This window comes from Bradysia coprophila, chromosome II (assembly GCF_014529535.1).
Source record: "Bradysia coprophila strain Holo2 chromosome II, BU_Bcop_v1, whole genome shotgun sequence".
Lineage (NCBI taxonomy): Eukaryota > Metazoa > Arthropoda > Insecta > Diptera > Sciaridae > Bradysia > Bradysia coprophila.
The window spans coordinates 2,159,744-2,171,850 of NC_050735.1; the positions used below are offsets into that span (position 1 = coordinate 2,159,744).

The 12,107-nt window shown below is 37.9% G+C and overlaps 3 protein-coding genes across 5 annotated transcripts in view; 1 reads left to right on the forward strand and 2 right to left on the reverse strand.

Moving 5' to 3' along the window:
* The window catches only part of LOC119085738 (G-patch domain and KOW motifs-containing protein), a 47,629-nt gene extending 35,945 nt beyond the window's left edge, over positions 1 to 11,684 (reverse strand). The window contains exons 1-2 of the mRNA XM_037196209.1: positions 11,419 to 11,684; positions 10,776 to 11,346 (exon numbers count right to left, since the gene is read on the reverse strand). Of these exons, the coding sequence (XP_037052104.1) occupies positions 10,776 to 11,346; positions 11,419 to 11,552 (705 nt within the window). The 5' untranslated portion in view covers positions 11,553 to 11,684. The remainder of the gene's footprint in view (positions 1 to 10,775; positions 11,347 to 11,418) is intronic.
* On the reverse strand, positions 364 to 2,934 carry LOC119085637. Of its 3 annotated transcripts, none has more exons than XM_037196087.1 (3): positions 2,797 to 2,934; positions 910 to 1,991; positions 364 to 841 (listed from the first exon to the last, which is right to left on the reverse strand). In XM_037196087.1, exons 1-3 carry the CDS (start codon positions 2,822 to 2,824, stop codon positions 383 to 385), a joined length of 1,569 nt encoding a protein of 522 aa, XP_037051982.1. In that variant the 5' UTR covers positions 2,825 to 2,934; the 3' UTR covers positions 364 to 382. The 3 variants fall into 3 exon arrangements, with proteins under 3 accessions (XP_037051982.1, XP_037051993.1, XP_037051976.1); XM_037196098.1 differs by having other exon boundaries at positions 2,450 to 2,876; XM_037196081.1 differs by lacking the exon at positions 2,797 to 2,934 and adding an exon at positions 2,136 to 2,304.
* Positions 6,525 to 8,621, forward strand: LOC119085617 (uncharacterized oxidoreductase dhs-27-like). Its single transcript, XM_037196045.1, has 2 exons — positions 6,525 to 7,999; positions 8,071 to 8,621. Exons 1-2 carry the CDS (start codon positions 6,635 to 6,637, stop codon positions 8,521 to 8,523), a joined length of 1,818 nt encoding a protein of 605 aa, XP_037051940.1. The 5' UTR covers positions 6,525 to 6,634; the 3' UTR covers positions 8,524 to 8,621.
* Positions 11,685 to 12,107: the final 423 nt, after the last annotated feature.

Here is a 12,107-nt window from a genome sequence, read left to right on the forward strand (position 1 = left end):
AGAAATGTTCCAATTGCCATACAACACGTTTTCTTTCTAGTTCACTGTATGACTCGTGAGCACTGGTATAAGGAGCATTCGTTTTTGCTCGAAACAAACTCAATAAAAAATCAAAAAGTTTTAGTTCATCGACTAGAGACGAGCCACTGGAGCCACTTCAATAATTCATAACTTTTCAAGCAGCCTATGTGATCACAATTGCTAGACTTTCTGCAGACGCAATGTACGTTTACTACATTAGGACTTTCTACACGTTTGACCTGGAACTTGGAGTAAAGCAATCATATGAGAATTTCAAACCCTCGCACTAAACTAATGGTCGGAACGGGTCGGCAAAAGAAATTGCATGTGATGACAGTGTAACTGGTGCAGTGACTTTTATTTATTGTTTGTCATAATATCCTAATCTAATAACATCTTGAATAACGTCACGCATTCGTCCGTTGAACTTATCATTTGCAGAATCGTTTATGAACGCTTTCATACCCTCCTCAATGGATTTGTCCTTAAATTCCTCAGCCAAATTATCTAAATCAGGAATATCGTCTGGCTTGCTGGTTATAATGTTCAGTAACATCGGAGCAATGATTAATGCGTAACGTCCGAACTTCTTCAGTTGGTCCTGTAGGTCGTTGAATGAGAATAATTTTTCCGCATCACTGCCCAACTTAGTTAGATTCGTCGACAGCGCTTTGTGGTACAATTGAATAACTTCTGTGTAGTAGCTATCTCTCAGGGTTTTATCTGTCGATGAGAATAAGAAATAGACCAAATCCAGTGCCGGTGAGCTGTATCTGCTTATTTGGAAGTCCAGCAGGGATATGTTCACCGGTATGTCGCTCTAAAACCGGCAGATAGATTTACTTATAGAAACGACCGTTTCGACCTATTAAATCAATTTTGGTTTACCTCACTTCCATAGACATACATCATGTTATTGTTCCAACAGTCGCCGTGATTGACAATAGAAAATGGTTCGGCTGCTTCTCCTGATGCAGTTGCCTTCAATTCTTCCATGGTATTTGCCTTTAATTCGGTCATAGCTTTTATTTCCGCTGTATCTTCTGGTTTCAATGCACCTATCGCTTTATCAAAGAAGAATGCGAACATTTGGCCCATTTCTTCCGGTTTGTCTAAGACTTGTTGAACAAAGACATCTTGCAGGGGTTTGAATTGGGCAAAGACTTCTGGACGTTGGTCTTTAAGAGCAAACGAAACGGCATGGAATTTACCCAAACTTTCGGCAAACAGCCTCACATGATTGAAATCCGCAGCTTTCAACTTGTCAAACATCAGATACCCGCTAGCCTTTAAATCTTCCAACACAATGACAAAATGATCGTTCTGCTTATCATCCAATGTTCCGTAGCATTTCGGATATTCGCAGAAACTGTCTGTAGCGCTCAATCCTTTCTCCTTTTGGAATTCGGCGAACAACGGTAACAGCTTGCTGTACATGAAAGCCTCACGAATAAAAACGGCATCGGAGTTGAACTGTTCTCGGCGAGCCTTCGACGTGGGCATAAGTTTGCATATCAATGGCAATTTATCTGCTGTACCATTTCGGGAACCGGACACTATGACTCGTTTTATTACCGCCAAAAAGCCGTCAGCATGATTAGAACCAGCACTAACTTCGAACGTATAATCTGTGAAACCTTCCTGTTCGGCAATTTTTTTAAGCAGAACAATTAGGAATGCTGGCAATTCATTAGCGTTGTCCGGTGCGGAATGGGTGGCACTTGTTTCTGTATTGCGAGATTCGACATCTGTCGTCGGAGCTGAATTTGTTACAACTGCTGAGCTTTTCGTTTCTAAAACCTCGGGTGCCACGGTATCCTTTGTAACCGTTTCCGACGTAACCGTTGGAGTTGGCACTGGCTTTACAACGGTTGGCGGTACAGTCTTTGTTACATTCGATGATGGCGTACTGTTTTCCTTTTTCGGTTTGTTCGGTACGGCAGTGATATCTTCGCTTCCTGATCGCGAACCTGTTAACAGTTTTCGTCAGATATAAGGAGATGCCATTATCAGAGAATCAGAGAAAAATGTTTTGCATTTCGACAAAAACATTTTTCTCGTTTTCAACATTAAATGAGACATGACAGGCGCAACAAACAAAAATTATAAATAACCTTGGCAATGGTACAGTGCTCGATTAAAACCCATACTTTGAAAAAGAATTTTAATCCCAGCCTTAGATAAGGTTCTGATAAGAAAAGTCTTAGACGCGCAAAAAACTTGAATTTTGAGTTATTGCTGAATTTGAATAGAATTGAAGTGGAAGACTAATCAAAATGGAGACACAAACTAATTGTAAAAAGTAAGATCATTTGAAATTGGACCTGATATCCTCAACCCATCCCATGGATTCACTTCGAATTTCACAGTTTTGTCATTTCGAAAAGCAACGAACAAAAACTAATAAATTAGCTCAAAAATAACGTACAACAGTCACCCATTTCTAACAGCAAATATAACAAACGTGTACGTACACTCTCACTGAACAACTATTTTGATATGACCCATTGAGATGCAATTGACCATCATTAACAATGTGAACAAAATCACTCAACTAAAAAATTGAAGCAGTACGTAACAATACATCGAGAAACCTCTGTACTCTATTCGTTATATAGGTACTGCACAGTGATTATTATCTTAACAATTACTATGGATGAAATGAAAAAAAGAAATAATTTTACAACATAAACTGAACAACATTGAAAAATACGAGGTAAATCGGTTCCCATATTAAATGAAAATTATGAGGAAAATGTGGTAAAAAGATCGTACCGAACAATTTTCCAATTCGATTTCCCATATTACGACGATAAAATTTCGGACGAAAATGTTTCAATACCAAACGTAAAACAACACTGAGTTCGCTGAAAAATTGATCAACGATTTTGAATTTTGAAAATTAAATGATAGTCATTTATCGCTCAGATTAACGATTCGTCGTCATCACCGCTTACAGATTTCTTACGAAATCGATACCGATATCAGCTATCACAATAATATTGAAGTTAATTTTCTTTGTCATTTCGTTGCATCATCCTACACAGATAAAAAGTCGCTACGTGGAACGGAGTATAGTTGTTTAATTAGACCACTTACATATTTATGGATTTATAATCTTCAACGCAAAATTTGTTATTTATTTACATTCCGTATGGTTGTTTACCTGTACCGTGTACCACAATTATAAGTTTTTATCGATCAATTTGCCATCATAATAAAAGCGTTATCTAAAATTGTTACGTGCATTTTTTCATAGTTCAGCAAAAGTTTACTAATAACAATGATGATTGTGTTTATATTTGTTTAGTGATAGCGAGTATTTCTCTCTCTCCACAGTATCGATGTAATTTTTATTTTCGTTATCATTTGCCATTTAATCAGACTGAGATATATCATAAGGCTTGCGCCATTTATGGAATTTTTTTTTGTTTGCTATAAAAATTGTTTTTATCACTTCATGTTGTCAATTATAGGTTTAGGTGACATGAAAGAACTGGAGTCATCATAGAAATTGAAAAATGAATTTTCATTTAAGTTTAGCTTTGAAGTCTTAAGTATATTTAATGATAGTCGACATCATGACTCAACGAGACGGGCTGATAAACAAACCGATGACTCGAGTTATTTACATTGTCGGAATGATGCTTTACAGTGTACGTATTAAACCATGCCAAAAATTAATTGTCAAATCGCACAAAACGCATAAATTATCTACTCTATCTATATATGGACATGTTGATGTGATAAACTAATTCGAATCAATCATAGGAGAAGTCAATTTTGTCAACTAATGCCATAAAGATTTAATTTATCAACTATGTACGAGAGCATTGATCAGCATTCATTGTTAAATAATTTGCCTAATCGAAACTCGTTAATTTTAATTCGTTTCAATTAATAATGCAAAAGCAATCCTCACAAATACTAATTGACACTCTAATGTTGTAGCATACCGCCTTTGAGATAGAGGCCTTGAATTCAATTTACTTCAATAGGAATCAAACCAATACTGCACAGAAGCATAATTTTGAAAAAACAATATTCAGTAGAAGTAAAAGTCAGAAGATGTAGGGTGGGCGCACCATTCTACGGGCATGTTAGACATATATTATACTTTCATTGATAACATCATGAATGAAAGAACATATAAGGTGTCCGACTACGACTATTAGTAAAAATCCAGTGCCCACACTTGTATGATACAGATGATAGAGTCGACATTAGTGAAATTTAGACAGGAATTTCATACAAAAAAAAGTGCTCATGCGGGCGTGGTAGTGATATGACCTTATAAAAACGTACGAGAAGTTTTGTTGGTAAAAAACAGCTGAAGCAAATTCATGTCTAAATTTCGCTGACGTTTACTGTATGTGAAAGAATCCTACCACTTAAAATGTCAGTTTTTGGTCTACACATTCTTAAAATCGATTTTTGGGTAAATGGAGAAAATTGAAGAAAACAGCATGATCTTTCGAGTTGTGGGTTTTCACCGTTGATCAGTAATGTCCCAGTTAAAAGGAATTTAGTTTTCAAGAACGGAATACGATTTTTAAGAATCTAATGTTCAGGCGATGGTCACAACTAAATTTTAAAAAATTGTTTTAGAGTTAAGAACGCATAAAACTGTAAGATTGTCTTTCTTGACGTAAATACCGATGATTTATGAGCGTAAATACACAGTTGTTGATAATTAACAATTACCATTGAAGAAAGTTTGTTTGATATACCAGTGTTATCAACGAACATTCAAGAAGAACTCTGATCAAATTTGTAAATATAAGTTACTGATAGAGTGCGGCACTTAGTCAGACTAATCCTCTTCATTACGTGCGAACTTTGCAATAAAAAAAACTGCTGTAAAATAATCGATTAAAATTAATCTTAACGAGTCACTTGTCTTATTTTCTTATCACGGTCAGGTAGTATCAAGTGTCCGAACTAACTACCACCAGAGATACTAAGTTTTAGCGTACTGTGATTGCTAGTGTCATCTATGAGAAAAATTTAAAATTTCAATGAGCGTTGGTTGTAGACTGAACAGATTACCATCAACATATTATATTTTTGGAGCTCAAACTTTTTCTACGTTAAGAGATTTGTTGGTCAAATCAATAATAGTGTTTGGTCAGTTTATATAGCAAGTTCACGGGTGTAGATCGCATGATTTGAATGCAAATTTAGTGCTCAGCACTTAGTTATTCAGTGTAGCGGGTGTAGAGTAACCGGTAAAAAAACCGGTCACCGGTGAATCACAAAAACCGTTTTTTTTGCATGAAAAATGTACCGGTTACATTCCCTTATCCAGTGTTAATGCTAAGAGCCGCGCAATGTCCTGAGTCATGAACTTTCCTGAATCTTCCGACTCTGACGTAAATATTGTTGCGTCTGGACATAAAAATAATTTTTTTTCCCGGTCACTAAGTGAAAAAGACATAATCAATTGACGTTTCGGTTCATATACATTTCCTTTGTTTGACGAAGGCTCGATTCGTTTGAATTTTTTTTTCGCAAAAAACAAACTCCCGGTGACTACCGGTTACCAGGATATCGCACTATTTCCATGCCTAGTTGCTTCGGACATCAAAATAAGAAAATAACTTCTGACTAGAAGTTGCGGACTTCTAGGCTAGGTGTGGCTATAATTTCACGTGATTCAGTGGGCTCTTGAGAGAGAAGCGGTAAACATAGTGATTAAGGCAGTAGAACGTTGAGTGAATGACAAACCTTCTACTAACGGCAAAAAAATCTCAAAAATCTCTACAATTTGCAACATGTGATTAGTTTTACTGGCACAAAACGTTGGAAGCGAAATGAAAATCTGTATTGGTTTTGATAAACGCTTGTGCCTAATCAGTTGAATTGAATACGAAAAGTACTTGAGAAAAGTGTGACTTTAATATTGATATGATGCCATAGCAAAATGGTATTGTTACAATAAAACTTTATTATCACCGTAATATCTGCATTTGTACAAGTGATTGTAAAAAATGTGATGGGATGACTAATTCGGAAAAATAGAACCGCACCTACAGTTATATAAACGAAATGAGATTCATACGAAAATCGTAAATATTTGTTCTGGTGAGAAGAAGCCGAGGGGTGATGCACTTCTTTGACTGAACTGTATCTGATAGAAGAGAGAAGTTCCGGCAGATAAGAAACTTTTCCATATTTTGTCAATTCTTCAATGTAGCCTAGTTGCTCTTAACAGCAAGCTGAGGAGACATTATAATACCTAAATAAATCAGGTGTCTGAAGCGCCTCACTATTCTATTGTTGTTCTCTAGCAAATCAAAATAAATAAATAAAATCGCTCGATACAGCCATGTTCATCAGTTGTATACTATCCATAAACATAATACCCCATTGCGTAAATTAAATCAACCAGCCGATTGTTATCTGGCATTTCCAGCCAAATAAATGCTGCCAAATGAAACAACTCACAAATTAATCTTTCGTTTTCATACGTACAACACCGATAACATATCTGTAAAGACATGCAACTTTACATAAGCTGATCCCTCACACAATAGATGAAATACACGAAAAAAATATCAGTTACCAGTTCACCGTGAACGATTGCGAACCGAAGAGAAATAGCAGCTACGACATGGAATCACATAACGGTGTTTCGAACGGAGTTTCGAATGGGATTTCGAATGGCGTCAACGGAACGACAGAAGTTTCAGATGTCGCACAAACAACTGCAATCGAAGTAAAATCCGTTGAGAGCGTCTTAGCCAAAAGTGAATCAATTGATGAGGTTACACCACCGGCAATAGTTGAAGAGGCAGTAACACCGAGTGTTGTTCCAGAAGTTGAACAAAGTACCACTCAAGAACCTTCATCTATTGCGGTTGCTTCTCCTCAAGTAGAAGAAGTGGCAACACTTTCTGTAGAAGTAACGGAAACACCCGCAGTTGTGGAAACAATACAAGAAGTGACTGCAACACCGGCTGTTGTGGAAATACCACAGGAAGAGCCTGTACAACCCGCCGTAGTAGAAACACCACAGGAAGCGCCTGTGACAATCGCAGTTGAGAAAACACAACAGGAAGTTTCTGCTCCTCAACCACAAGTGATTGCACAAGAGCCGGAAACTACTGCTGCACCAACGATTTCAGCTGACGTACCTGTAACTAGATTACCTGGAAGTCAGACTGGTACATCAGAATTTGTGGTGCCTACTTATGCCATCGATGCCCTTAATCGCATTGCTCAAGACGAAGGCTTTACAAATTATGCCATTAGCTACGATCGAGGATCGAATCTTGGTGATGGTTTTGTTGCGGAAATTGTACGTGCCAAAATAAAGGGAAGTCAACTGGTAAAAGGTGTCCAAGAAGATTCCGAGTTGGTGCTGGTGCTGAAACTGCCGCCCGAAAATAAAATCCGACGCGAGCAAATGGGAATGAACGTATTCGAACGAGAAGTGACCGTGTACAATGAAATATTGCCAATGTTTCAAAAGTTTCAACTGGATAAAGGGCTAAAACCTGGTCAAGGATTCGTTTCTTTTCCGAAGTGCTACTACGCTTCGTATGACAAAGAGAAAGACGAGGCGGTGGTGATTATGGAAGACATTCGTAAAAAAGGTTTTAAAATGCTCAACAAGTACAAAACACTGGACTATCCACATGCACAGGCTGTTTTGGAGACCGTAGCACAGTTTCATGGACTTTCGCTGGCAGTTAAGGATCAGTGTCCTGCTATTTTCGAAAAGTTCAAAGGCCTAAAAGATGCTATGACCGATGGTATGATGACTGATTTGATGAAGACAATGACAAAGGCTAGCTGTGAAAAGGCAATTGGTACATTGGAACCGCACGAAGAGAATATTAAGCAAAAGTTGCTTGCGTTCGGTGACAATGTAGTCGACATCATTAAATCGTGCACAAATGGTGAATTATCTGAACCATACACTGTAATAAACCATGGTGACTGTTGGACTAACAACATCATGTTCAAATATGAGGTATGTTTTGAGTAAAATGGAGCAGTCCTCCCTGTGTCATCTGCACATTAACGAACCATTTTCAATTTCAGCGAGGATCCCCACGTCATCTTTGCTTATTGGATTGGCAAATCAGTAGATATGCCTCACCTGTTTTGGATATATGCTACTTCTTATTCCAATGCACGGATTCTGAGTTACGCGCCCAACATTTTGATAATCTGGTACAAGGATACCACATAGCCTTACGCAAACAGGTCGAACTTCTCGGAAGTGATGTCAATCAAATTTTACCATTTACTGCTTTGCTCCGCGAAATGAAAAACAAAGCTAAATTCGCACTGTCGACAGCACTATTCGTCATTCCGATGATGTGCACAGCGAATGAAGAGCTTCCAGACATGAACGAAATGGTGGAGACAATGGTCAAGGGAGAAGTAAGCGAAGACGGAGGTATGTTCCAGATGACTTCGAATACCGAAGTGCTTTATAAGAAACGTATGGGCGGTATCGTTAGAGACATGTACAAAAAGGGATATCTCTGAACAACGATGCGAAATCATAAATGTGGTGAATTGGTGGAACAAATAAAAATGGAAATTCTATGAAAAATATCTTGAGTAACAATTGAATGTTTTAGTCATGAGATTGTTTGATTTAAAATTTGTTGATCTGGTTATTTTGACGAAAAACAACATGCCTTACAGCACTTCTGATTAGATAAGCGATGATAATTATCTCAATTCTATTATTTACGATTTCGTTTGTTCTGTGAACCAATGTCCGAGATAAAAACCAAACCGAACACATCAGCCAGTTAGTCATCAACATGTTTTCTTCCCAGTATCATTGATGAACAGAACATACAGAGGCTTAAAGTCTATCTATAAACAGAAAAGGTACTTATGTCTCTGTCGCATAAACACTCTGAGATTATACGGTATTATGTCGACAAATTCGTATCAGATAACACCACCGCTGGTGTTACACCGGTCGATAAAAAAGAGCTTAAATGTATGGGATTGATTTAAGATTCATTAAGAAGGGCAATTGTAGATTCCTCTAGTGAATTAAGTGTTATAGTTAATACGTCAGCCGAAGAAGGAAAATTTTCTTCCACCGACACAAAAAGCAAAAGATTTTTTTTTTATGTCTTGATTTAGAAGTTTCAAAAAGACTGAAATTACTGGGTTTTTCATGTTTTTGAGTCTACATAGACTGTGTACTTTGTCTCGGAAAGTATTCACATCTCACAAGAACACTACTTCAAACAGCCTTCAATAAGATGAATGAAAGGGATGATGTGGCACGTTGAAGTTAATTGCGGCTTGTGAACTTTCGGCACCCTGGACTTTACTTAAATCGTCGAGGAATGCCTCCAAATAAATTTCTAAAAATCTAGAATTCCGTTTTGGATTTTTAGAAATTTATTTGGAGGCATTCCTCGACGATTTAAGTAAAGTCCAGGGTGCCGAAAGTTGACAAGCCGCAATTAACTTCAACGTGAAGGTAACATAGACAGCGTCTGGAGTTATTAGTAGTTTGGTAAGCGGGGAAAGCCGAGAAAGTATACATGGAAGTCAAGAGTTGAAGCACTCGCACCGAACCGTATACGATGGCGACAATTTGTAGACTCTTTATGCTCTCTCGAATAGTAACACGATGAAGCATTTTAAGATAAGTGCCTACCACGACATGAAGGCGAGGTTGAGGTTCGCTGAAAACCTTTTTTCTTGCCAAAAACGTTCAGCGGTACAAGTCGCATTTTGCATGTTTTCCCAGGTTCATTGTTTCATTGTTGTAGGTCTAACAGGTGAACAAGATCTCACAGTTTGTTACCGAATTACAGCAATTATAATCGATGCTCGATTTACAAAGGGCATTATGTCGTAATACGAACAATTTAGCAGTCGGTCAAATTATTCTGGACCGATAAAAATCCCGTTTCAAACAAACGTAGCGCAACACCAACTGTTCAAATATGTATAGACTGCAGTTTTGTACAACAGCGGTGTACTTACAAGGGTCCAGGCAGTAAGATATGCATATCACTCATGCAGCATTCCGTACCTCCAACGCGACCGTTCCACAGTAGCTTTAGTACGCTGTGAGCGTCTTAAGTATCGTACTGGCGTAGTTAATCTATGATTCTGTTGAAGAGACTATGACTCAGTGTGGGTACAGAAAGTCATAAAATTTGGCCTTCTGATCACGACTACCGCTCATGGATCGGCGCCTGCAATGAACGATCCCCATATAATGCCAAAAAATCTTCTTTTTTTCAGGTTGGGATGCTATAGCTCGATTTTCGTAGACAATTGTTTGACTTCAAAGCTAACTGCTAATGCGCACATGCCCTAAAGATCTAGACGATCCAGATGTTCAGAAAGCACTTTCAAAAACCAAAGAAAATATCACATCGTCACATTGCCGAAGTCTTCGGAGACATTTGACTGAACTTATCGTTTCACTTAACAATTGGAAGAATAAGAACCTTCGACATTAAGAGAAAATGCTTCGATGTAATGGAAAGACAGATAGGTGATATGTTCAAATGTGGAAATGTGACTATTCCAAAGAATGGAAATTTTCACTGTATTTGTCAAGAGTGTAGTCTACTTACAATCTACTCGGGTCATTGTTCCGATCATATCATCTGGATTCTATATAGCCTCGTTCACAGTATGTTACGACTAAACATTCAATGTGAACGAGCTAAAGTCATTACAAATCCAATCAATTATAAGTAACAATTTGGCGTAAGAACCCGAAAATGTAAAATATGAAAATCACTCACCTGTCCATACATATCCTTATGCTTCCCCAACAGTATTCGCACGCACGCATTTTTCTTAAATTCCAACACTTCATCCTTAGCTGGCGCAACTAGCAATGTCTTTGGTTTCACCAATTTATCCGCGCCCAGGCCCAGTCCCTTCGGTCGAACCATCGGTTCATCGTGGGCAATTTTCTTCTCACTTTTCACTTCATCTTTAAAGCCCATGCCACGAAGCATGGCCAAACCGAACTGTGATATGGGTATGTCTTCATAATCGTTTAACGTCGATTCAACCGCACCGTCCAACGGTAATTCGTCTACTTTTAATGGCAGTGAAAACACTTTATTCGCATCGTCATCGAGCTCTTGGCGTTCCTTTAGACTGTTCAAAATTTCCTGTGCGGCTCGTTGTTCCAATGTTTTCGGATCGTCGCTGTTGTCTGCGATCTTGTTGTCGACATTTTCATCGATTGGATTTTCATTTCCTTCGAGTGTGTCTTTCAATGCTTGCAGAGCGGCAAGCGCTGCTGATGTTTTCGTACTGTTCTTCAGCGGAATGATTAGCGGTTTTTCTTCTTTTTTCACCTCGCTGCGTTTGCAATCAAATGGAATTGTTTGGATTAGATGAATTAAATGATTGATAAAAAATTGATTTACTTGCCCGATAATTTTAATCGTTTGTCCTTCCAAACATTTGATCAGTTCGATGCTGTTGTCGGCTTTCGTTGCAGTTCCCGGCAATATTTTCGGTTTTATGGATTTGCTGAAACCGAAAGAGATTTTCTTCTCTGCCATTTTGTTAATTGGTTTCTTAATTGTTACACGTTTCTTATGGACGATTATTATTTCTTTTGTGGCAAAACTCGATAGACAAAATTCGTAAACAAACCCGACAAGCCCGCACAAAAACTATAACCAAACTTTCACGGTGTGAAATGTCAAATTTGTCAAAATCGTTGGAATATGAGCCACCATGAGCAGGATGAGCAGTATGTGTCAATCGGGTAAATATATGGCGGCAAATTAATAGATATTTGAAAAAATTGAGTTTTCTTAGGAAGAAAATTTCTTTTTGACTTTCTGTTTGAAAATAGCTATCCACGGACTAGGACTAGACTACATTAGGCATTGTAGTCTTTCAACACTTTCAAACAAAAAAAGTTGTTTGTTTACAGAGTGACGAGAATAGGAAAATCCAAACATAAGGCGAATTTTTAGCGGAAGCCGGATGGCTGTGAGGCCATTTTTTGTTCATTTTTCACTCGTTCACCTAAAATTCAAATTCTGAAGCACACTTACAGCGTTCACGTTCACATTTCGAAATGCTGTACGAATTTTGACAGTCGCGAT

Coding starts and splice junctions, on each gene's coding strand:
- LOC119085637 (XM_037196081.1), bottom strand. CDS start 2,169: ATGGGTTTTAATCGAGCACTGTACCATTGCCAAG. Junction 1,992..2,135: donor AGCACTGTACCATTGCCAAG/GTTATTTATAAT, acceptor AACTGTTAACAG/GTTCGCGATCAGGAAGCGAA. Junction 842..909: donor TGTATGTCTATGGAAGTGAG/GTAAACCAAAAT, acceptor TGCCGGTTTTAG/AGCGACATACCGGTGAACAT.
- LOC119085617 (XM_037196045.1), top strand. CDS start 6,635: ATGGAATCACATAACGGTGTTTCGAACGGAGTTTCGAATGGGATTTCG. Junction 8,000..8,070: donor ACATCATGTTCAAATATGAG/GTATGTTTTGAG, acceptor TTTCAATTTCAG/CGAGGATCCCCACGTCATCT.